The sequence below is a fragment of the Nycticebus coucang genome, chromosome 20 (assembly GCF_027406575.1).
Source record: "Nycticebus coucang isolate mNycCou1 chromosome 20, mNycCou1.pri, whole genome shotgun sequence".
NCBI classification, from domain to species: domain Eukaryota; kingdom Metazoa; phylum Chordata; class Mammalia; order Primates; family Lorisidae; genus Nycticebus; species Nycticebus coucang.
Window position 1 is genome coordinate 56753031 of NC_069799.1, and position 26459 is coordinate 56779489.

Genomic DNA, 26459 nt, shown 5'->3' on the forward strand with positions numbered 1-26459 from the left:
ACCTGGGGAGAGGGGGTTGTCCCATGAAGATTATAAACCCACGCTGTTCCTTCTCCAGCTGACCTACTGGGGATGGGGGGCTCTTCTTTCTCATAGTTTTCCTAAATCCCTCCCCTCCAGGAACATTTGGGAAATCTGCTATGGAGCTTATAGAATTCTTTCCATATGTTAGGAAAAGACCTGGTGTAAACACCGCTTGCCTGATCTTAAGACTTTTGATGGCATTTTGACCAGTGATTTATTTCTCACACTGTTGCACCTTTAAAGTAAATGCCACTTCAGGTCCCATGGCTCTGTCTCCTGAAAGGCTGCTGGAATTGCAAGCCTGTAAGTAGAGTACACAGGTATGTATTCACCGCGGTGCAGCCTTTGTGCAACCACCCCTCCCGCCATTATGTGGGCATGCCCATTTAAAATCATTGAGAACTGTCCTTTGGTCTTTCAACACACCTTAGTGTTCTCAGGTTAACACCTTATTTCATTTAGAAGGCCGGGAAGGAAAACCATAAGGTTAAAAAAAAATCTCATGTACCGTTTGGAAAATTCTAAAGGGCCCTCCTTCTGTTGTTAAATGTGGCACTTTGAAAAACACCCTATGGGTGAGCCAGCAAAGAAATATTGTCAAGCAAGCCGCCCTCCTTTCAACCTTCACCCACCCCTACAACTGAGGCTGCTGGCAGTGGGGACCTCCGGGACTCAGGTGTGACCCTGGAGTCCTGAAGACTGTCGCACAGCTGTCTCCCTCCCCCAGGTATGCCCAGCAAGAGCGCTGCCATAGCCTGGTTCAGCGAGGGAGTATTCAGAGCCTCACTGTTCATCCATGTGCAGAGAGGGGGAAAAAGAGAGGCAAAAAAAAAAAAAAAAAAAATCCCACATTGTCAGAGTAATGCCAAACTCTCTGTGAGTGGGACGCGCACAGCAGATGCTGCAGAAAGCTGCCAAGCGGCTCCCCTTCCTCTGTGCCTTGGGTGCCTATAAATTGCTCCGGCGCGCGTTTGTCAGCCTCCTCTCCTCCTGGCAGGTGGTACCCAGGCAGAATTCTGCGCTCAGTCTCTCCGGCGCTGCGCTCCCGGCCGTGCGGCGCTCTCCGCGGCTCGCCAGCTCCTCCGCTCCAGCCCCGATCCTCCCGGAGCCGACCCGACCGTGCCCCGCGCTCCCCGGGGACCGCCCGCCCCGGGCTCTGGGGCTTTGGGGTGCGCCTCGATTAGACTTGGGGTGGTTGCAAAGGAGGAAGGAAAAAACACACACCCCGGCACGCGCACAGCCCACCGGCAGCGGACGGGCGAAGTGAGCGAGCGAAAGAAGAGGAGGCGGCAGAAAAAGGCAACTTCAGACGAAAGTTGGTGCGAACTGGCGCAGTCTGCAAAAACGGGAAAGTCGATCGCGGGCGGCGGCGGCGGCATAAAAGTGTGAGCGGCCCCGGCGAGAGCGGCAGCGGCGGCAGAGGCGGCTGGCTCTGCGCTCCGGGTGGCCGCGCGGGGGACAGCCACAGGTGCAAGGGGCCCGCGGGAGGCGAAAGGGCGCCCCGCGCACCCTCCCCGCCCCCGCCCCGGCTCGGGACTTCAGCTCAAGTCACTTGGCGCCCGACCTCCCTCCCCAGCCGCAGCCCAGCGGGGGGAGCCGCAGCGGGCAGGAGCGGCCGGCGCGCGCCCGCCCAGGGGACTTGGGGTTCGCAGGGGGTGTTTTCGGCTCTGAGGAGGTCCCCGCCCAACCTTCAAAATTTTGTCCAAAAGCAGACAAGAGGATCGCCCCGCGCTGAGCCGGCTGGTGGGCAGCAGGAGGCGCCTGATCGCCGCCGGGGCGCTGGGGGTGGTGATGGTGCTGCTGCTGGTCATCCTCATCCCGGTGCTGGTGAGCTCGGCCGGCACGTCGGCGCACTACGAGATGCTGGGCACCTGCCGCATGGTCTGCGACCCTTACGGGGGCACCAGGGCGCCCAGCACGGCCGCCACGCCGGACCGCGGCCTCATGCAGTCCCTGCCCACCTTCATCCAGGGCCCCAAAGGCGAGGCCGGCCGGCCGGGGAAGGCGGGTCCGCGCGGGCCCCCGGGCGAGCCCGGGCCGCCGGGCCCCGTGGGACCCCCGGGCGAGAAAGGGGAGCCGGGCCGCCAAGGCCTGCCGGGCCCGCCCGGGGCTCCCGGCCTGAACGCGGCCGGGGCCATCAGCGCCGCCACCTACAGCACGGTGCCCAAGATCGCCTTCTACGCCGGCCTCAAGCGGCAGCACGAAGGGTACGAGGTGCTCAAGTTCGACGACGTGGTTACCAACCTCGGGAACCACTACGACCCGACCACCGGCAAGTTCACCTGCTCCATCCCGGGCATCTATTTCTTTACCTACCACGTCCTGATGCGCGGAGGGGACGGCACCAGCATGTGGGCCGATCTCTGCAAAAACAACCAGGTGAGTGCGGGAGGCGGCGGGGGAGGAGACCCCGGAAACGGGGTGGGAGCCAGCGGAGGGAGGGCGCGGCTGCCAGGGCCCCGGAGCGACCACGGGCGCGGGGGACGCTGTTCCACCCTAGAGAGGCGGGGGTCGTGCGGGCGGAGGGCGCTCCTCCGCCTGAAGAGGGCGGCGCGGGAGTCCAGGACCCTCTCCAGGTTTGCGAGGGTGTGAGCGCGACCCTCCAGGGGCTGGACTCTGGAAGCTCTGTTCCTTGGTCCCCTGGGACGGCTTGTGCACTGAGGGAGTCCCGGAGCAGAAAGCGACCCCTGGCCGTGGTGTCCCCAGCAACGTAGGATCCCTTACAGGCTTTCCCGGGAATCGAGAGGGCTGGAGGAACCCGGAATGGGCGTGCCTGGGCGGCCAACTCGGGGGAGAGGGACGAGGGCCCCAGGGAGAAAGAAGGGCCCCAGGTGAATCCAAGCGGGTCGCATCCTGGACGGAGCTGGGACCGTGGGGCCAGCGGTCTTAGAGCCCTGGTGGCATCTGGGGCGGTGAAACTCACACATAGTTTCAAAACGCAAACTCCAGTTTAGTTTTCGGCTGGAGAAGGAAGGGAGAGGCAAGGAACGCTGAGAAGAAAAGGGAAAGTTGAGGTTCAGGGTCTACAGCTGTAAAACACAGCATGCAGCCAAACGCACCACCAGACTCCAGGAGATTGTGGAGTTAAGTAGGAAGGCGCCGGGGCAGTTGACCCCAGGTTGGGGGGACAGGGGGGTGATGACCTTCCAAGCCCAGCATCCCAGCTTCCCAGCATCCCAGCATCCCAGCATTTGAGGTGTGGGCTTTCCAGCTAACCAGCTGGCCCGGAGGACTTGCTCCCCTGAGCTGGTCAGCGCTGCCACCAGGGCCACCGCAGTGTTGTTCTGGGGGGCCACTTTACTGCGGAGAAATTCGCAGTCATTGCAAAAGCCAAGGAAGCTTGTTTGATGTTAGAGGAGGAAAATGATAATTTGTAACTAACTAAAAGTGTAATCGGACCTTCTGTACACGCAGAATTAGCAGCTCCTGGGGCGAGGCCTTGCAGCCTGCGCTGTGGGCCAAGTTTCTGGGCTTTAACTTTGCTTACTAAGTGGCAAAGAATATGGAATACATGACCCCACCACCCCCATCAGAGGCCTCCTCTCCCGCAGCCACTTTGCCTTAACAAGGGCTATCCAGCTTCAGGTCACTGGATCCTTGAAAATTCAGACCTTCTTAGATATAACCCATGTTTCTATTTAGCACTATTAGAGCAGAATTTCCTCCAAAGACCTAATTCAGTGTCAGAATTCTTTCAAAGTGAAACACTATTCTCCTGAATGTGTGTGCGAGAGAGACTGTTTCCATCCTTCCCTACAAATAGCTTAAGGGACCCTCAGGAGGCGAAGAACAAAATGAGGAAAAATGGCCACCAGGAGGCACTGGCAGAGTTGTTTATTATAGTTGTTATGCGCGAAAATAATATTAAGATAAATACAAATTATTCACAAAGCAGTGGGGTAGTTTGGGCAAATGGCTAAACCAGGCATGACTCATTGTAACCAGAATGGAGCCTAACAGAATGGTTGGTGGCTGGCCCCCACAGCAGGTAGCTGCCAGGTACCCGCTTATTTACAAATTGGCTCTCTTTTTTCTCAAAGGTTAGGTCTGGAAAACACCATCAGGCTAAAGGGATTATTTTTAGAGGTATCACGTAATAGGAAATAAGATCCCAGGTTTATCAGCAAATACATAAAAATGCTCACATCTTTAAATACCTCAAAATTTCAGCTGCACGAAAAACCAGGGATTAATACATTCAAATTCATTAAAATGTTGATGTCTATGGACCGTTAAGCTCATGCATTTAATACCAATTCCAAGAAAATCAATCCATAGGGGTTTTCTATGTGCTTTTGTTTTAAAAATTATTTCATTTTTGGGGTATAAAATGCTCCTTTGTATCACCCTAACCTACACATTTCCTGAGGCTCAGGAAAAATTATTAGGTAGAGCAGCTGACCTTATCATGTATAGTGTTTTTCTCTGACAATATGAGGCTGCTGCTTCTGCAGAAGTGTGCAACAGGTAATTGAGAAAATAAACATATAGTGAGGAACAACATATTTTTGAGTTCAGCATAGACTATTTTAGAAAATGGTTACTACACTCTTACTATCAAGGAATTTTATCTCTAGCACTACTTCGTAAAGTCTGATCAGCAGGCAGTTACAAAAGAGAAATCTCCTAAAATCTCTTTTTATTAATTTTAAATAAATACTTTATCCTTGATTTCTAATTACTCCTGTCTGATCACTTCTTAGCGTGACACTTTTCCCCTTCTGAGCTGACCTAATTTGTTTTCAGAAAACAGAAACCCAGAGATCCATGTCAGTGTAATGTTCTATGGATTAAGTGGATTTTGAGGAGCATAAAAATTAAACTAAAAATGCACTTCACTGTAGGAGAGAGCAATACCTCTGGACTGTAACCCTGTGAGAGCCATTTTATTTATGCTTTGTGTGGAACATAAGATCACAGATGGAAACATCAAAGACCAGCAAATTAACATGATATGCCACACTTAACCTTTTGTTTATGATTCCACAGAAGTACAATGAAAATGAAATTAGGAGAACATCAGCAGCAATTAATTAAATTAGCAAATGTTACCATCAATAGCATCTCTAATGATAAACTCTCACTAACAGGATAATGTTAAAGCTATACAACCAATTACAGTCTCAAAACACATCACTAAAAGGACCACGGTTCTCATATTCCCCATGAACCCATCCACCTAAATTTAATCTCACCATTTGTTGAGAGCCCATGACAGTGCATATTAAAGGTAAAAGCTGAACTCAAATACCTTTACATAAGATGCAGGAAATATTTTTAATATTTGTATACTTTTAGTAGAAAACCTAAAAAAAAAATTGCTATTTGAGTGCAATCAGTATCATACCACTATAATAAGCCACTTTAATAAAAAACGAACCTGGCTCATGATTAAAACTATAAAGTCATTAAAGACCAAATTTTACTCTTAAGAATTTATTAGTTATGGCATTAATGAAGATAAAATGTACTAACAAGAATGAATCGTTTGTGGGCTGATATTAATATATTAGAGAGTAATTAATGATATGTCAAATAAATTATATTTTTAGGGGCAGTGGACTAAAGTTAAATCAGAATCTTAATAGTTAACATATAACAAGAAGCGATATTCGAATACATTTAGGTGTAAATAGGGATCTTGGGCCAAGGAAAGGAAGCATCATATTCCCAGACAAAATGCTGAAATCAGTGTACATTTAGGAAGCTGAAAATAGCCTTCAGGGTGAACACATTATCTTCCTCAATAGTTTGATGGCTTGAAAGAAGAATTGCTGAAGTCACAGAGCTGGATACAGGAGCTTGAAATTTCAAGTCCTAATATACTTTTAGAGTATAATCAAGCAAACAGGCATACTAAAAATCGTGGAAAGTGCATTGGAGTATGGCAATTATTTAATTGAGAAAGTCTTATGGTGCTGTATAGTCTAAAATCTTAGAGAATTACTTTCATTGAAAAGCATCCATGCTGGCAAAACCGAAAGGGTAACGTTTTAGTCTCTGGAATCACTCTAATGCATTCCCAGGCTTTTGTGGTTACACCGACTGAATAAAAATGGTAACTAATGTTCACTTGGTTTTGTGGCTACACCCTAGAGAATAATAACTGCATTATATATTTTTAAAGATATGTCTCTGCATCAAGTGATTTTAATGTGTCTTGGTTCCTAAATGCTTTCAATTAGAAAGCAATGTTTAAACACAACCCCCATAGAACATGCAATAAATACCCAAAGCATTGACTAAAATGTGTCTGGTTATTAGTAATAGCAGAGAGGTAGAGTGTGGCTTGATAATCAATTAATACATATGATCAGATGATGTATTACTAATATAGCTAATTAAGATTTTGTATTTTAATATCCTTACCCACTAAAAATCCATGCATTAAAAAAGTCATAATAGCAACATCCTCTTTACAGATATTTTTCCCCTCTGTTAATTAATGACTAGATGAAATTAATGAATCAAGGCATTCAACTCCTACAAACTGGTGATTAAATCCTAGGAAATATTATGAAATTAAGTTGTGTTGTTATTTAATGGTCAAAATGAGTCACTTCACTGAATTGGTGTATACATTGGTGTCAATGCTTCTAAGCATAATTACATGGTACATTGCTTTCATTATATTATGCACTTAGCACAGCATTAAGCAATTCTTTTTTCTCCTTTGACTATATGATACTCAGAAAGGAAATCTTTAAAATACTACTCCAGTGACTTTAAAGTTCAGCAATGTCAAGAGTCTTCTCCTTTTTTAATAACATTTCAGCATTCATCTGGGAATGTATCCCATGAAAATTTAATTTGAAAACCTATCATTTAAATTTTGAAAGAAATGCATGGAGATTCTTGACTTATGTCTCATTTCTCTCATTTTGCCAAGTGATAAAATCCAGCACATGGTGCCCCAAGGTATGCGTTATTACCTAGTACAGTTTACAAAACCACTAAATCACTTGCAGTGTGATTCGGAGCAATATCATTGTAGTGGAATAGATACAAGCCACCAAGTAGAAGACGTTTCACTGAAATCAGTCAAATACAAGTCTGCTTAGTGAAAGATTTTCCAAGGGAGAATCAAAATATATCTAAATGAATACGAAGTCTAATTTGAGCCAAAAATCTGACAGAGTGTCCACGTAACCCAAGATGATAAACAATTTGTTTGCAGATGTCCATCAACTCACTAATGAGATCACAGGCTCGACTTGAGCAGATTATAAGCAACCTCCATCCTCCAAACAGACCACATGTTTAGAATGGAGTAGATATAAAAGGACATTCAATGAGATCCCTGAAAATGCTTGAAATTTGAGAGATCTCAAATCATGAAAATTTAGCTTGTATAACTTTTAGATATGTTGAGATTAAATTGTTGATTTAAATGCACATATCATAATGAGGTGATAAAAAGTCACAAATGGACAATAGATTCTGAAAACTTGGGTGATATAACCAAGGATGTTTAATGAGTTCAACTTTTGAAGTAGTTTAGAAAAGGGGCTTTACTGCAATTAGATTTTTACAGCCTTAAGTCAAAGAGCTTTCTTCCTTTTTTTTTTTCTTTTTACGTAGTAGAAAAGTTGCTATTTCTCTGGGGTTTTAGCCTATTATTTAGATCTCAATTTTCTATTAATTGTGGTGATCGACTGAAATTGGACTTGAATTTCTGCATTCATATACTGCTGGTTAGACTATGGCTAATTGACTTAAAATGCAAAAAAAAGAAAACACTTTAATTTATGCTTCAAAAAACAAAAGGTGAGCATAGGGATTCAAGAAATAAGAAAAATGAATGACTTAGGAAGAGAATAGATTATATGCTTTGCTTCCAGTGTATGGTTAGAACAGACTGCTCTCTTCCTTTTGTTCTCACTGATATCCTTGAAACTGTTTCAGAGAGATCCTTCTGAAGCTGTGAGGTCAAGGTGGACTTCCCGTGCTATGGCAGAAAGTCTGCTTGGGATGCTGTGAGAATGGCAAAGAAAGAAAAGTTGAGAATTCTCTTTTGTGAGTTCTAATTCTTGTCTGTTTCACGTAGGTGCGTGCTAGTGCAATTGCCCAAGATGCTGATCAGAATTACGACTACGCCAGTAACAGTGTGGTTCTCCATCTGGAGCCAGGAGACGAAGTCTATATCAAATTAGACGGCGGGAAAGCCCATGGAGGAAACAACAACAAGTACAGCACGTTTTCTGGATTTATTATTTATGCTGACTGATCCTGCAGAAACCAAGCTTCCCGTTCTGAGTCTGAACACTGGATTCGTGTGGCTAACGTCCGTGAATCAAGGATCCCGGGGGATGCCGATTGCTGGGCACCTCAGTTGTGTATATGTGGGGAAATCAAATGCTACCTGACTCACATCTGTACCACGCCGAAACATGATGTAAAAAATATAAACGCAAGATAAACAGATGTGTGATCCTCTACCGCCAAAGCAAATACTCCTTGTTCGTAGTGTCCATGTGAATGAAGTCCTATATAGATCACAGATTTTTATAGAAAAATCTAAGACACTGAATTATTTCTTCAATATATATAATACTTTGGTGTACTGTGATCTTGCTGCTTTTATCCATATGTCAGCTTTGGTTCTTGTGAGTTTACCTGCTACTTAGGATACTTGGAGTCCAGTCATAGTGTGGGGAAGATTTGATTCTTTTGTCCTGCAGGAGAAAGTCTAATTGAAATAATGCTGCTTGTCCCCAAAGAAATTGTTTGCCTTGGACTCTTGTTATCTTTAGAGCTAGACCTGGGAAGGATTCAACTTCAAGCCTTAACCTGGAATTTTCTGGATTTGAGGGAATTCCCAAGTCTGTGGTCACTTTCTCATTTCTTTTTTTCCTCTCTTTTTCTAGTGATAGTCTTTAAAAGTAGAGATTGACATTGTATCATAGGATTACCCTCCTAACTGTGAAAATGTGTAATTACGTATGGAATTTAGGAAATCCCCTGTGTGTCCATTTTGTTGACTGAATACATTCAGATGTACTTGGAAATTGAGAAATTGATTCTTCAGTTATTAAATCAAACTGAGGCTTTTTTCCTTCTTTGGAACAAAAGATGATTCATAACCCAATGCACAAAGGTTTAATTTGAGCTACTGTGCGTGTCACCAAAGGGACACGAGGTAAGGCCTTTAAATAGTTACTGCAAGTCTCGGGCCTGAGGTTATTCCAAAATTAACAATTTCACATATAACCAATATGACAACAAAGTGTTTATATTTTATGCAAATATCTGCCACACACACACAAGTATTAGATGAAATGTTTTATATGTGTAAAAAATATATTTATACGGCTTTAGTTCCATAAGGCACAGTGGCTATATAGCCTCAAAATTTTAATTTTAGAAAGCGTATGCATATACACATACTTGCATCAATTATCTGACTTATTTTGGATTGCAATATATATTCACAAACAAAAATATATGGCATAGCAAAATAATGAATGACTTCTCTTTAAGAGTTATCCAGAAAATTCAATTTTCTTAGGTTTGAAAAGCCCTGCCCTTCACATGTCTGTAAGTTTAGGATGTGATTGCTTTACCAACATATGCCAATGACCTTAACTGCATTCTCTGGCAGACTGTTAGCTTGAGGACTGCAGAAACCAAGTGGGTCTCCTTTGCAGTATTTACGAATTACATGCATTTGAGTTATCAATATTTTCTTTTTTCTCGGGTGGCTCGAAGGTGACAGTACAGTAGATTTTGGGAGTCATACAAATCTTTTCTATGGTGAAAACCCACTGCTAAAAGCCATCTCTTTAATCTAAGGAAGATTAAAAAATGTATCTTGATAATCCTAACAATCGCACAACTTCCACTGTTACCATGAAAAATCTGTTCTCCTTTCTGTTGCCTTTGAAACTCTTTGACAAGTGGATTTCAAAAGCGGCGATGGAAAAATCTGCTTGTTTTACTGGTGAAGGAGATTTGCATTTTTTTCATTTAAAGGAATTAGTTTGTTCTCCTGGCTCATTCCTCTTTGGTACTTTCTGTTCTAATACTCAGAAAGCTTGATCATCTTTGATCAACAGAAATATCTTTTCTTTAGCAAAGCTTGACTTTTCCAAGAGTTATGCACAGTGTTCCCAGGTGAAGGCATTCTTTCCTCCAGTTAAATGTTGTAGTCTGAGTAACTGCCCTGATTTAATGATTAAAAACAGCCCATTCATCAAGAATAATGACTAATTCTACCTGGCCTTTCTAATATGTAAGATAACTGATAAATGAATTGCAGTGGAGTTTATTTCTGTTTAACAATATGTATTTATCAAAGAGGAAATGGCAGCAAGGGTTTGGAGAATTTTTTTGAAGTACTAAAAAATATAGTGAGGATTCAAGCAAAAGATTCGTTTAGAAACAGCAGTGTACATCGACTAAGTGTTTTAACTGAGAGTTTTTAAAAAGGCTTTATTTATACAAAACTATCAGGGCTGGATATCTTTTAAAGAGTAGGTCCTAAAATCAGGCTGTCGTTTCCAAGAGATCTGACCTTTTCTTCAGATAAAGAAGCATTATTTTTCTCTTTTTAGGCCCAAGGAAAAGCAAAAGGTAAAGGAAATAAAGGGAATATATCTACAAGGCAAACATTTCTCTCTTTTTGCATCATATCTCATCAATTAATTAAATTGTGGCCTTTGTTATTATAAATGTAATGATTCATTAAACAATATTATGTAATATATTTTGACTTTTATGATTGAATTTTTATAATTCAGTACTGTTCTATGTTCTTATACAAACTTCGCAAAACAAAATTTATGGCAAGAATGGAGACCACAAAGCCAAAGGCATCAAGACTGATTTATTTTAAGGATATAGAGACAGGTGGACAGCAAAACATTAACCTTTCAAAATATTTTTATCATTGTGAATTGGTAATGGTATTACAGTAACCCATTGGGAAAAAGTCTTAAAATTTAACTTCCCTTGCTGCAGAAGTTATTTGAAAGTGCCATATTATTCATTAAGCATTAATTAAAGAACAGCGGAATAATTAGTAGGATTATCAATATTACAAGAACATTAGATTGCTCCCGAAGGGAATAATTCAACTGGAAACACTTTAAATTTTTTCATGTAGTGCAGCTAATAGATTAAAAAAAAAACCAAACCAATGCCACTTACAGGTTATAAACTTCAAAATCATTGTTTAGAAATAGGTACTTCTGTATTTATTTTATTAAGGCAAAAACAATAAGAGGTCAATTAGGCTTAGTCACTCCCTGGAGGTGCAGATGTAATAACAGTCAGCTGGTTTGGGGGGAGGCCAAGGCTTCTCTTTCTCATTAGCTGGAAGTAATCCGTGATTAAGTAAATGATTAATATCTCACAGTGGGTTTGAAATCATTGAGTGTTCCCTGCAAGTTTTATACTTGAAGGTGTGAATACCGGAAAGCAACCATCCTATTTGAAAGTTAGCCATCGCTTAGGGTTTTCTACTAGAATCTTATCAAGGGTACCCTCAGTTATTCCTCTAAGTAACATTTTAGGAACAATGTTGGTGAGTATATGGGAATAGCCGTGACCTCCGTATTTCCTCAGCCGGTGTTTTGTATGTATGTCATGGGCCATCAGAATTCGATCTTCATATCCTTCATCTACCAGAAGACGCACCCTGTGAAAAATGTTAACCCGTTAGATGTCATTTCTCTCCCATTTTAGATTTTGGGGGTGTTTTCAACTTTTCACTCAGTGATCTGTCATGCTTGTCCTAAATATATTTGCCTTCCACTATGGCACGAGTGCCGAGAGACCTTTAATAAATATTCTGTGGTGATGATAAAGACAAGGCTGCCTCCTAGCAGGGACACGATCCTTATTCCATGCACACAGAAATTTCCAACCTGTGGTACGTTTGACAAGGCTCGGCCATACTGCGTTAAAGATAGCTCCTAATAGGACACGCCAGTTTGAATGACCACTTTGGCATTTCACTAAATAACTTTGTTCTGGGTTTCTATCCGGCATGTCTATTCTCCTCCCTAAAATCTCTCTCTTCATGGGCCCATTCTCGGAGTTCATCTCCATTCTCTCTTTTTGCCTAGCAAATAAAATCAATGAGTGTTATGATTAAATAGGGAAACAAAAGGAATCCTCCTATAAGACATTCTGTGAGTAAAATCAGTTGGTTTGCAAGTGACAAGCATATGGTAAGCTACGCACTCCTTGAAAAAAAGAAAAGGTTGACAAAGGTACTCCAGTCTTTGGAGCACGTGCCCCTTGGAAGTCTAAAGGAATTTTGACATAGTTGTAGTCTCTGAGCATCAGGTTACCTTGACCAATAAAGATTTACTCTATCTTCCTTCCACGTCAACAAGATTGCTAAAACTAATAAGCTTTTCCTTTAAATGTATAGGCAATTGACTTAAGAACAGCTTCCTGACTGTGATCTAAAAACTCAATCCTCTTTGCTTTGTTAAATGCTCTAATCTGGAGTGTGAGTCACTCCTGACAGCCACCATCTGTAAGTGTCTGGACTCTGGGCAGTGTCTGCCATGACTTCCAGGGGTCTCTGCTGGCAGGAGACGCAATTTGCAGGCAAGGCTCTTTTCTGGGATTCTCCGTACAGTCTTGTGTGTGTCTGGATTCTAAAGTAGATCCAGGTGGATGGACAGTGCCTCCCTCCAGAGGTGGATTATTTGAAAGACATGGTTTCTGTTTCCATAGCATTTCTTGGGATTTGAGTGCAAGAGTCATATTTAATAATATTGACAGTAAGCAAAATGTAGGCCACCAGACCTCCCCCCAAAAAGCCCCTCAAAGTCCTGCCCTCTGAGAACATACATTTTAATGTAACTTATAATTGAAGATTAGACCTTGTACCTGCAGATCAGAGGAATGTGGACCTCACAGCAGAAGAGCCAACTTGGGCTCTTTGTCTAGAAATCAGTGTGCATGTCACATGATCCCTGTGACTGTCCTTAAGTGTATGTAACGCCGTTTGTGCCACTAAGGTTTCTTGCCTGGTTGACATTTGTGTTATGTCCTAAAGTTCTGATCGATGTCAAAACTCCCTTAGACTTCTAAGGGGCCAGGGCTCCAAGGGGCAAGGGTTCCTTTTGGAACACGCTCTATTTAAGGGAATTATCTAAGAGAATTACATTATTACTTATTTAAAAATGGAGAAAGATTTGACAGAATGCATACACGATGCTAAACCTGAGTGTGAGAAATCTTGATTCACAATGGCAAAAGGGGACCAGAATACAAGCCCTTGTAGGTGACACTTTGTCACTGGTATTTTCTGAGCATTTCCCCCACAGTTTTGGCCTCTTTTTCTCCTCTGAGAAAGACGCTGTCTCATGCTACAAAGGCTGATCGTATGGAGGAGCCAGTTCCTATAAGATGTCTCATGTCATATCTTGAAACTTGTGTTTCAAGTTGTGACCTAGTAAAGAAAGAAGATAGCAGACAAGATATTCTTGTTTAAAAATGGGAATCCGTAGAACGCATGACAAATCTGGAGACTCGTTATCTCATGAGAGAGGGACTGCTGTGGCTCCAGAAACACAATTATGTTCTGACTCTCAAGGAACCCTGCCTGGTCATGCTAAAACTAACGATCATCTCTTATATTATGCCGCTGTGTGAAAGAACCGGAGTTACAGAGACGCTGCCAGCAGGGAGGAACGGCTACAGATGAGAAGACAAAAAATCACAGTAATTATAGAAATACAAATGAGTTAGTGTTTTGCAAACAAATATTAGAGAGAGACTCCAAAGTGTGAAAAGGCAGAGATATAATAAGATTTGAGAAATGGAGCAGAAGATTGAAAACAGGTGTTAGACGCAGAATTGTTGGTGCTGAAACCAGAGGTAGGCAGAAGCGTGTTTCTCTGTGCTTGCTCTTTGGAGGTTGAAGATGGCTCAGAAAAGGACTTCAGATGAATGGTGAAGTGCACAGAGGTGGGGGACAGTGGGGCCCTGGAGTACACACAACCCAAGAGGTCAGCCGGAACTTAACGTGAGCTGTCCTTGGATCAAGTGCCCTAACCCATGGTTTTAATTTAAGGAAGATTAAACACACATACACACGCTTATTCATATGTATGGAATAGTATGCTTACATCATGTATATACACACATTTATACATAAAATGTTATATATACACACATACTTTTTAATGTATTTCCATACATCCAGAATGTTTTACATTCGGCACAGTAAAAGATAACTAAACACCCAAAGAAGCTAAGGAGAAATTCTTGGAGAAGGCAGTGGCCACCCTTCATATCTCCTTCATAGATTCCTCTTTGCAGATTGCTCCTGTCTTTTCTAGAAGGTCTAGGAGCCTCGTGGAAGGCATCAAGAGCACAGACCGGCATGAAAAAGCTTAGGAAAAGGAAGCAGATTTTGAGTGCAAACTTCCCATTTCCAAAATAAATCATAAGACCTGCGTGGAGGCCATTCATCAGCAAATCATGTTTTTGAGATTGTGAAAGACGAGAATGACCCATCGTACCACATGATTTTCACTCCCAGAGGCCTTTAGGCAAAGAGTATCCACCCGAGTGTGGCACACACTACCCAGGCCCTAGAGAAACCTGTTTGCCTGGATTAGATAGTGTTCCTGAGCAATTAAAATCATAAAACAAGAGAAACAAACAAGAATCAATCTGTGTGTCAAAGAACTGATTTGAGTAGCGCTCCCGAAAAACAAAAACAAAACAAACTGAGCTTCACTAGCCAAGGTAGTGGGAGCAGTCTACTCATGGAGAGCTGAGGGCTACCACCTAAGGTAACTAGCATAACATTGACAAACTAGCTCTCTCTGCTGCTACTAAACTTAAAGCATAATTAGCTGCTAATGAGGTCCTCAGGGAGGAATGCGGAAGCAGCAGAAGGTACACAGACATAAAGGTTAACTCCCCAGGGGAAAGACCCAAGGATGTTGCAACTGTGACCAGGCTCAAGATCTTCCTCCCAAGTCCAATGTGTGTGTGTGTTCAACCACCAATCCTGGAACCTCACAATTTCCAGACATCGCTTCTTAATGCCAGCTTTGCTACTTCCGTTCCAACCAGTTTTCTACACACATAACCATATTCTGGTCCTTGTCATCATGGAGAAATGCTCCCATTCTGAAATCTCAAATCTCCAGAGTCCTGTTCCGATCATGTCATCTCTTCTACCATTCATATACATCCACCCACTTCATTAAAGCCTCCAGTTACCTTCCCTGCTACATTATTCATACAAATCTGCCTGTATTCCCCTCTACAGTTACTTCCCTCCCACTTGGACCGCAGACCCTCATCTCAACGCCCTCCTTTGTTCCCTTGGCTATGAACGTCACCTTTTAGATAGGGTCTCAACCCTCCCTCTCTTCAACTGCTCTCAATTCTGCTTCTACTCACTAAGTTTCTCTGATTCTACTACCAAAACGCAAACTATCATTTTGGAAAATAATCATCACAACACATGGTTTGATGCCAATCATGATTTCCAGCCTCAACTGAGTCTTACACACAACACGTTCTTGTCCGTGTATCTCCCCGTTCACCCGGCTGCCATTCCCAGTCCCATTCTACTCCACCTGTCCTGTCCTAAACCCATTCCTTCTTTCTCAGGAGGCAGCCAGGTCTGTCTCACAGGGGTGCTAGCGAGCACCCGGCCACACCTTCTCAGTCTCCTGTTCCCCTTGCTGAGACATTGATTGGAATTCATACCATTGTGTTGCGCGCTTTGATTTCAACTGACTTTCTATTTGCTCCCCTGATACCCTCTGTTTGTTTCCTTAGGAGTCTTGCTCTATATTTCTTATCTATCCAGATTTTTTTTTAAAGTCAACCTCCATGGAACACTCCCATATTCTGCACCAGTGACTCAGCTAAAAACCTGGCATACTTCGTTTCCTGCAAATTCTATAGCACCCCCAGGGAATGGGCTCTACATCCCTGGATTCATGCTAGCTGGGTCTGCTTTTGCTCTTAGCTACATAAAAATTGCTGAACTCTTGCCGAAGCCTCCCTTGGTCCTGGGTTGCCTTCCAGCCCCACCCCTCTGCCTCCCTCTACCACCACAATTCTTGAAAGAGTCACCTCCACTTTCTCCTCTTCCTTCCTCCTCTTCCTTGCTGCCTCTGCATTTTTCAAGTCTTTTCTACTAAGACTGCGCTTATTATCAAATGTGAGCCTCTGAATTGTGGATCCAATGACTGCTCTTCAGCTTTGTCTCACTTGATATTTGCCGTCTATTACAGGTGGTCAAGCCCTTCTGCCATGATGATTCCCCTCCACTGACTTCCATAACAACCTATTTCCCTGATATTATCACTTTGAAAATTTCTTTTCGACCTGTCTTTGAGTGACAGTTGTGATTCCATTTTTTAAATGTCTCTGTCCTCATCCTCTTCTGAGTGATCTCATTCAGTCCCATAGTTCAAGCTATCACATACAGATTGATGATGTCTAGATTTATATCTCAGCCCTAATCTTTACTCTGAGCGTCCATCCTTATCTCGGGGTCCCAGTGAATAGCAACGCGTACATCCTCTCAAACTGAAGTCTTCCTTGTCAATCACAAATCTATTTCTCCTCCCAGATTTTCTTTTTTTTTTTCTTTTTATGAGACAAGGTCTTACTCTGTCACCCAGACTGGAGTGCAGTAGTGCAATCACTACAGTTTCGAACTCCTGGCTAGAGAACTAGAGGTGCACACCACCACGCCCAGCTAATTCGTTTTTAAATTTTTGTAGAGATAGGATCTTGCTGTGTTGTCCAGGCTGGTCTCAAACTCCTGGCCTCAAGTGATCCTTCTGGCTCAGCCTCCCAAAGTGCTAGAAATAATGGGCATGAGCCACCCGACCCTCAGCTCTGATTTCCTAACTTGGTTCATTCAATCTTCATAGTACTGTTTGACCAACACCAAGCCCAACAAGTAACTAACTTGACTCCTGACATTTCCACCTGATTGCAAAAAATGACTTAATAATCGTCAGCTTTCATCACACATCGGGCAGTTTTTGGAAGATGCATGTTATATGATATTTGGTCTTCAGACATAATATTTCTCTCATTTAAGTTGTAATCATTCCTCTAATGAATACCTTTAATAAAGTATTTCAAATATTAATTGTAAAAGTGTGATCAACATGGGAAAAGAAGCAGCCTATTTTATTAGTGGTAAAAGAAGGAAAACACCTTTCGTTCTCTGATTGTTATGGCAGGGACTGGGTATCAGCTGTGTTTCCTGTTAGCTGCCCGTTTGCGCTGAACTTGTAAGGCTCTGCTAAGCTGTAGCCTACTTAGAATGACTCATTTTCTCCTTGAAATAATATGTAGAGATTTTCTCCCTGAAAACAGCATAGATATATTTTTCTCTGCAAGTCTGTGGTTCAACCTGCTCACTGTTTTCTGAATCTTTGCTAATACTCACCCAGATAGGATAATCAAAAAGGGCTAGTAAAAGGAAACACTGGGAGATTTCATCATATTTACCGCCTAATTCTTTTGTTATCATCTGGCATATCAGTGTCTGGGTCGAGTTGGTAATTAAGGAGTTCAGTGCCAAAGAGATCATATTCCAAGTAACTGCCAAGTTGAGCAAATTCCAGTAGCTCCTTCTTACTGGGCAGAGACCTACAAATAATAAAACAAGACATATTGTTATTTTTAAGAGCGTTATTTTCCACAGATTAAGTTTTTAGCATGCCATGTACTAGGACACAGTTTAAGTCAGGTAATAGAACTTTTGAGCTGGCTCTTACGATGTGATTATAAAACAGTAAGTTCAATGTTGTTACCAGAAAAAGGAGAGCTTACCCACCCAAAAGGGAGTTTTCCTTTCTAAAGTACTTGGAAACTGTACACTTATTTTAATCTTGTGACCATTATTCAGAAACAAGCTTGAATTCTCCTTCGGAATTGTTCTAGGGATAGGCCCCGCACTCTTTTGAAATCCCTTAGTGGGGCAAATTTTCATCTCCTAAAAACTGCTGTGAACTGTGAAAACCTATCAAAGGACATCTGGCCATAGGTCTAGTGAATTAGGTGACTAATACCCATCCGGTTAAAACAAGAAGCCTTGCTGTAAGGTAGCAGGGTGATTCTCTAGTGAAGATCGTAATGTGGTTCTAAAATTGTTTTCAAAGCCTGGTAGATGGAGGGTCATGAAGAGTGACACCAGAGTCTGGAGTGTATGTTGTTTAAATAAAATGTATTATTTTATGGCACATTTTGTGGTTGTCTTCAAATTGCAATTGATATCCTGTTAAGAATATCATTCTTTTAGGATGTAAGACTGTGTCAATGAATGGGTGAGGAGAGAAAGGTAGGGTGGGTATCAGGTGAGCGGCGTATGACACAGAGTAGATTATCTCAGGGAATTTAGGTTATAACAAGTAAAAAGGGAGGCATTACGGTAACTCAAGGTGCCGCGGAAGAGATTTGATCACAGAGGGATCTAAGACAGAATAAAAACACCCTAGCAGGAGATAATCTGGAAAGAGTGTGAGGGGAAATACACCCCATTAGACTCTGCATGCAAAGAATTAAGGATCTAGAGAAAGGAAGTGATTGGGGTGCAGAATTGGCCTGCAGAAATGTTGTGAATGGCAAACAATCATTGTCTTAGTATCCACGCTGAGATTGTATTTCTTTGGTAACTCCAGGCTGCAAGGATTAAAGCACTATTATATGCCTGTAAATCTGCTTCTAAGAGGTCAGACTGATTTTCAGAGCCTGTTTTCCAAACCACAAGAAGACCAATTATGCTTCCCTGTGTCATGACTGGGGAGGCCTCTGCTTTCCCGGGAAGCTTCCTGGGAGTTGACAATCGACTTTCATTCTGAGCTGTCATATTGTGACTGGCTCCTTTTAATTCTGTTCATCAATTTAGCATAACTTACAGTTCACAATGTTGTTTTAGGCAGGGAGGCCAAAAAATCTTTCTTTTATACTATAAACTGTACATTAGTTCTGTGCTTTTCTTCTATTAATACTACTCCTGTTCCATGTTCTTACCATGGAGACCATCTTTTGCTTCCAAAATTACTCGGCTAAAAGAAGATGTGTTTTTCTAGAGTAAACATATTCTGTTTTTCCCAAAAGAAACATGCTTCAAAACAAAATATACAAAATCAACATAATGTAAGAGGAAGAGATAAGTTTAGTATATTTTCCTTTCGAGTCAATTAAGTGCAATTTCTTCTTCTTCTTCTTTTTTTTTTTTTTTGTAAAGACAGAGTCTCACTTTATGGCCCTCGGTAGAGTGCCGTGGCCTCACACAGCTCACAGCAACCTCCAACTCCTGGGCTTAAGCGATTCTCCTGCCTCAGCCTCCCGAGTAGCTGAGACTACAGGCGCCCACCACAACGCCCGGCTAGTTCAATTTCTTAATTACCCAATATACACCAAGTATTGGGTATGGGGGAAGGCAGGGCGGGAATCCAGTCACCACCAAGAAGTTGGATCAGGCTCTCATTTTCGTTCCTGATACCTTTTTCTTCTTTTGACCTAATACCTCGAGACTTAAGTTTTCTAAATTTTAAGTGACATATCAAGTGAAACGTTTATGGTTAAAGTATAGCCACAGAAAAGTCTTTGGTCTTAGTTACAATTGAAAATAAAAAGTACGCTGGGCACAGCAGCTCATGTCTATAATCCTAGCACTCTGGGAGGTGGGAGGCTGAGGCAGGAAGATCACGTGAGTCCGGAGTTCAAGACCAGCCTGAATAAGAGTGAGACCCCGTCTCTACTAAAAATAGAAAAATTAGCCAGGAGTGGTGGTGGGCACCTGTAGTCCCAGCTACTGGGGAGGCAGAGGCAGGAGGCTCACCTGAGACCAGGAATTTGAGGTTGCAGTGAACTATGATCATACCACTGCACTTTGGTCTGGGGTTTGGGCAACAGAGCAAGACCCTATCTTGATTTAAAAAAAAAAAAAGAAAAAAAGAAAGTTGCCTGTTATCATCATCATAGCTGAAAATTACAAGAATTTACTATGTGTGTGGTTGTGCTTTACATTTATTTTCTCATTTAAAACTCTCCATAATCCCAACAGGTCTCAATTTTACAGATGAAAAAACCGAGGTTTGAAAGATTACATGTAGACACTCACTCAAGGAATGCACTAGAAGGTTGGGTGTGGTGGCTCATGCCTGTAATCCCAGCATTCTGGGAGGCTGAGGTTGGTGGATTGCCTGAGCTCACAGGTTCAAGACCAGCCTGAACCACAGCAAGACCTGGTCTCAAAATAGCAAGGCATTGTGGTGGGCGCCTGTAGTCTAAGCTACTTGGGAGGCTGAGGCAAAAGAATCACTTGAGTCCAAGCGTTTGAGGTTGCTGCGAGCTATGATGCCATGGCACTCTACCAAGGGTGAGACTCTGTCTCAAAAGAAAAAAAAAAAAAGGGAATGAGCTAGAATTCTAATTCATTCCAAGCCTAGAACCTCTCTTGACCATTGTACTATATGGCTTTTCAACTGCCAAATTTTTTTTTACTCAAAAAACATTTTCCAGAATTACATTACCTGAAGGCTTAGAGGGTATATTTTCATTTTTAACTAAATTTCTTTCCCATAGAACCCTCAAATTAACACTTGAAAAATGAGGAACTTCCCGTGAAAGGATAGCATGAAAGTAAAGAGGTGAAAGTTGCTTAAGGAGTTTTTTTTTTTTTTTTGTAGAGACAGAGTCTCACTTTATGGCCCTCGGTAGAGTGCCATGGCATCACACAGCTCACAGCAACCTCCAACTCCTGGGCTTAAGCGATTCTCTTGCCTCCGCCTCCCGAGTAGCTGGGACTACAGGTGCCCGCCACAACGCCCGGCTATTTTTTGGTTCCAGTTCAGCCGGGGCCGGGTTTGAACCCGCCACCCTCGGTATATGGGGCCGGCGCCTTACCGACTGAGCCACAGGCGCCGCCCGCTTAAGGAGATTTTTAAATGCTAAGTCAGAGGGTAACTTCCTACAACAAGAACGATGGTACCTAACAGTTACTTTGGAAAATTTGAATGATGCGGTTGAAGAGAAGAAATTATATTAATTATGACAATCTCATACTTTTTTACCATGAGCCTTACATTGGTGTATATTCCTTTCAAATATTAAGGGGAGGCCAGGCATGGTGGCCCACACCTATAATCCTAGTACTTTGGGAGGCCACGGAGGAGGATTGCTTGAGCTCAGGAGTTTGAGACCAGCCTAAGCAAGAGTGAGACCCAGTCTCTACTAAAAATAGAAAAACTAGTGAAGCATAGTGGCAGGTGCCTGTAGACCTAGCTACTTGGGAGGCTGAGGCAAGAGGATCTCTTGATATTTTGTGATATGACCCCCTCTGGATAAGTAAGCATTGGTGTGAAGAATTAAGAAATGAATTTATTTACATTTTCCTTATCGAAGAATAAGGGGGAGAAACAGTGTCAGTGATCACACCTGCAAAATCCAGGGGGAGAAACAATGTCAGTGATCACACCTATTTTTCAAAGAAAGTCCTGCAAAAAAGCAGAGTATGGTAGTAGATGGCAATGAAGGAGAAGGTGAGTGACACAGGGGACACCAGGAAGTCAACACTGCACAGTCGTCAGGCATTTAACGCAGCCCTCACTCATAATTCTCATAAGAACTGAATTATGAAGGTGGGACATCTCCTCGTACAGACAGGGAAATGGAGTCTCGGAAAAGGTTGATGACTCAAGCTTCCCACCTGGGGAGCTGTGGAGACACCCAGACTGCTTTTGTGTTTGGATGCCATGTTCCTAGATGGGGTGTCCCCTTCATGGTGTGAGCTCCCCCCCTCACTCCATGGTACCTCCATTCCTCCTTCAGGGACCTCACTCCAGTGGTGTCCAGGAGCAAGCACCATGCACCTTGGATACTGACAAGGTGACTTACTCCCCTGAAACTGACACTCAGCTGGATGGCGTCCAGGGACTGCCAGTGCCACTGAAGCTGCATTTATGCAAGCGACTTTCTTATCTACTTGGAGAAAGGATTGACCCCAAGTGTCAGCAGGACACCATGGGAAATGGACTCTGCCTGATGTCCTTCAGATGAGGGTGACACCAAGATCCTGCCCTCTGCATCCTTGATGATCTCATAGCACAGCTTATGAGGTGGAGGTGAAAACCTCAGCCAGTTCTCCTCATTCCAGATTCTATGTACATGAATAATTCTGTTGTCTCTTATTCCAATTTCCCCCAGCTGTTAAGATAGGTAGTTTTTGCTTCTTGCCCTAAACAGCGAGGGGATTACAGCATGCAAAAGAGCCCTGCATCTGGGCCAGGTGGCTCATGCCTGTAATCCTGGCACTTTGGCAGGCTGAAGCAGGTGGATTGCTTGAGCTCAGGAGTTCAAGACCAGCCTGAGCAATAGCAAGTCCCCATCTCTAGTAACAAAAAAAAAAAAAGAAAGAAAGAAAAGGAAAGAAAAGAAAAACTGGCGTAGTGGTGCATGCCTGCAGTCCCAGCTACATGAGAGGCTGAAGCAAGAGGATCTCTTGAGCCCAAGAGTTTGAGGTCGCTGTGAGCTGTGATGACCCCACAGCATTCTACTCAGGGTGACAGAGTGAGACTGTCCCCAAAATAAATAAATAAATAAATAAGAGAGAGAGAAAGCTACTACATTTCCCTCTGAAGAAACGTCCCTTCTTCAAAGAGAATGAACTAACATCCATGTCATTTATGAACTATCTTTGGATTTCCCAGGAGTAAGATGAGATTTTTGGATTAAGTACTTGTTCATATCATTCATATGATCACACTTTTTCTGCTGTATACTTTACAGCTTTGTTCCTCAACTGATAAATACATTCTCTGTCTGTAAGGAACAGGCATTGATTTAGGGGAAGAAAACACATTACCATCAGCTAAGAAGATGGTGATCTGAAATTGTTTGGCTATCTTCATGTTCAGAATATGCTTCTCCTTTACCCAGTGTAGCAGAGCTGGAACCAAGACAGTTGATTCTGCTTTTCAACCCCCTTTATATGCTAGATCTTATTCATGTGCTAAGAGGTTTAGTTTAAGGTCAAAATGTACTCCGCGTGGGAGAAAAGAAATCTGCGTGAAGTGATAATTTAGACATGCTTCTCTAGGTAGAAAGGACCAAGAAAAAAAGATGCGATCCACAGGCTTAATGAAGGTGATAACAATATCCACATTTGTCTGGGGCTTTACAGTTTGAAATAACTCTCTACTACCTTATTTTCATTTCATACCTTCGTGAATTAATTCAGTAAATACCTACTATCGCCCATCTCATGCCATCCCCTGTGTTTGGGAATACAACTATGAATAAGAAATTTAAGCTGCCATCTCAAGGAACTTAAAGTCTGCAGAAGATGGATATTTCAGGTAATAATTATAATGAAATATGTGAAAAGCTTTTATAGTACAAATAAATACAAAGTAATTAGGAAAGACAATGAATGATTCATTTGAATTTTTGAATTTTTCATGTGATTCCCTGTGATTCATTTGAGTTGAATCTTAAAGTATACTATTTAGATAAGTGTTGGTTGGGTTCAATGTCAGGTAAGGGATGAACAATCCAGAGAAACACCTGTTGAAAGGCAAAGAGTAAACTTGCTTTTCCTGAATATAAGCCTGTAGTTTATTAGAGCTAAAGTGCATGAGGGGAGCATTAGCCATCCATCCATTTAATAAGACATTGTCAATCCCCTACTGACTATGAGTCATGAGCTCAGCAAACAAAGATAAACAACACACAGTCCCATCCTTCAAGAAGTTCAGTGTCCATCAGGGAAAGTGACACCTAATAATTGCTGTATAGAGTTTACCAAGTGTCATAGTAAGAGTGCTGCTAGGAACTAGGAGGACAAAGAGAGAAGACATCAAACATTGCTTGGGTGGTTCTGGAAAAGCTTTATAGAGATGAAACCCCCCACCCCACACTGAATTGCATTTTGAAGAAATAGATAGATCGCAGAGTGTTGAACGCAGGTGAGCAGCAGTGTTGAACGCAGGTGAGCAGCATATGAGACCCATCGGGCCAGAGTCCTGGGAACATGGTCAGGGTGGCTTCAGCCCAAGAGGTTTTGGTCCTACTGTGAATGACAGGAGATGAGGTGGGGGAGTGGGGGTGCCCCAAAAGACCAAGACTTTGGATTTTGTGCTGGAGGCCAAGGGTACCCATTGAAGAGTTTTAAATTGGGGGAGGGGGTGGAGGGCAGGAAGATTTGCACTTGGAAAGATCAATCTGGTGGTTTGCAAAGGCCAGATTTAGAAGCAAGGCTAAGGGAGGAAGTTTAAATTCAGGCAGCAGCAGAGGAGTCCGTAGAAGGGGCTGTGTTTGGAAACCTTAGGAGGCAGATAGAGGGGGCAAAAATTTAGACTAACAGCTAGGTGAACGGTGGTGTCTTCAGCTGGAATAGGGAAGCAATGGGAGGAGTAAAAGATGGGACATTGTCCCTACAGGGACAGTGACAAGGGACGGGACTCACAGGTCTGTCCTGGGCAGCTGATTAGAGGTTGGTGCCATTAAATAACAGGAATGTGGAGGGAGGAGGTTTTGAAACTCATCATAAGCTGGTGAAATAATTATGTCACATATTAACGTCATTGCACTCACGGAGAAACTCAAGGACAGGCCTTTTAAACAATCAACAACTAAGGAATTCTAACTCCTAGTCCTGCGCTCTTTCCTTTAGGCCATGCTGTGACTTGGTCGTAAGTCACCAGCCATTCCACTCTAGGAACTCCTGGGCCCAGACCATGGCGCCTGTGGGCTGCTCTGTGTTGCTCTCGGGACAGGTTCAAGGCCTGATAGATATATATAGAAGCACAGAGCACATTCCCTGCTGAAACGTACAGATTTGAGTACTTTTAAAAAGTAGGCATATAATCACAATAGCAAGTGATATGGATATACAAATGATTTATTAAAAATGTGGCTGGCTGGGCACAGTGGCTCACACCTATAATCTTAGCACTCTGGGAGGCTGAGGCAGGTGGATTGCCTGAGCTCAGGAGTTTGAAACCTGCCTGAGCAATAGCAAGACCCCTTCTCTAAAAAGTAGCTGGGTGCACCTGTAGTCCCAACTCTTGGGAGGCTGAGGCAAAAAGATTGCTTGAGCCCAAGAGTTTGATGTTGCTATGAGCTACAAGGCCATAGCACTCTATTGAGTGTGACAGAGTAAGACTCTGTCTCAAAAAAAAAGGCTGTTGAATTTCACTGATTAATTATTATAAAAATCGTTAACCAAGAAAGTGATTTCAGAAAACCTCTTTGTCAGGAATTTCTCAATTTATAACCAATGGATATTTGTACAGATTGAGCTATGTGGGATGCTTTAGTATTACATGAAAGGTTTTTAAGAAGTACTTAAAAGAATTATCAAACTCAACTAGAATTCTTCATCTAATCACCTAAAATGAATTATAAAATACTATAGTGCAAGATTTAAAAGAAATTACTCTATGTTGCTATCATGTAATGATTATAACTTAATGTACTATAATCCAGTAAATTTGATATTAATATAACTTTAAAACACTATTCACGTTATCATGTATATTCTTTTTTCTTTTTGGAGAAATATACTAGTTTATGCCCACAGATGTAGGTGAAGATTCATTTATCTTTTTTAAATAGGATTCTTTTTGTATGAAGGCATTCCTTTTATTAAATAGGATTTTTTGATTTGTGGAGTACCTGGGAAAGAGAAATAATAGGAAAATACTATAGCATGCCATTACTTAGATTTTAACAAGCACCTCTTCTCACTTTAGTCCGTTCTCTGGGAAGCCACAGAGATGTTTAATGACATCATCGGAAGGGATGATGTCACCCTCTCAATATTATGACTTCAGTGTGAGCTTAAGCAAGAGGAACAGATGGCTGCGAGAGAGAAAAACCCTTGTTTAAATTAGACTAAAACCAGAAATTGGCTCTGAGTTGCAAAGTGTAATTAGAACTTTATTTTAAAATGCATTTCACAGTTTATACATCCGAGGAAGAGCATTTTACCATATGAACTTTCCAGTCACCAAGTAACACAAGTGAGGTTGTGCTCATCATGGAAGGTGATACGCGGTTCGAGCAATGATAGCGTTGAGGGGAGGGAAGATAAATCTCATAGACATGGCAATCCTATTTGTTAAAATGTCACATTTCATGGGAATGGTGTCAGAGCTGTGAAAAATGGCTTTGGAATAAAATTATTAGTGGAAGGATTTGGTGGGTAGAATGTCGCGTGTGGGATACGTGACTGGCGCCTTCATTTACCCTGACATTAGGCAAATTGCCCAAAGTCTCTGTTAAAGAGTGGAGTTTGGGATGCTTGAGAATGAATTGGTGGTAATTACTAATTACCATGACAACTTTATTGCATTTCATTTTTCACTGTATGTATATAAAGAATTTCGGTACATTTCAGGTTGTCAGGAGTCTGCCTGGAGTCTCTCTGTCTGTCTTCCTTCTTTCTCCCTCCTTCCTTTCCTCTCTCCCTT

At 42.5% G+C, this 26459-nt stretch overlaps 2 protein-coding genes across 5 annotated transcripts in view; one reads left to right on the top strand and one right to left on the bottom strand.

Moving 5' to 3' along the window:
- Positions 1 to 934: 934 nt before the first annotated feature.
- C1QL3 (complement C1q like 3) lies at positions 935 to 10725 on the top strand. The gene is made up of 2 exons (XM_053572368.1): positions 935 to 2403; positions 8072 to 10725. Exons 1-2 carry the CDS (start codon positions 1816 to 1818, stop codon positions 8249 to 8251), a joined length of 768 nt encoding a protein of 255 aa, XP_053428343.1. The 5' UTR covers positions 935 to 1815; the 3' UTR covers positions 8252 to 10725.
- Positions 10726 to 10830: 105 nt separating this feature from the next.
- The window catches only part of PTER (phosphotriesterase related), a 60574-nt gene continuing 44945 nt past the window's right edge, over positions 10831 to 26459 (bottom strand). For all 4 annotated transcript variants that reach the window (XM_053572363.1, XM_053572361.1, XM_053572365.1 and 1 more), the window contains 2 exons: positions 17488 to 17628; positions 10831 to 11662 (listed from right to left, as the gene is read on the bottom strand). In XM_053572363.1, coding sequence (XP_053428338.1) covers positions 11452 to 11662; positions 17488 to 17628 — 352 coding nt within the window. In that variant the 3' untranslated portion in view covers positions 10831 to 11451. The remainder of the gene's footprint in view (positions 11663 to 17487; positions 17629 to 26459) is intronic.

Excerpts from the sequence above, each read along its gene's own strand:
- C1QL3 (XM_053572368.1), top strand. The coding sequence starts at position 1,816 with ATGGTGCTGCTGCTGGTCATCCTCATCCCGGTGCTGGTGAGCTCGGCC. Across the intron at positions 2,404-8,071 it reads ATCTCTGCAAAAACAACCAG|GTGCGTGCTAGTGCAATTGC; the intron begins GTGAGTGCGGGA and ends TGTTTCACGTAG.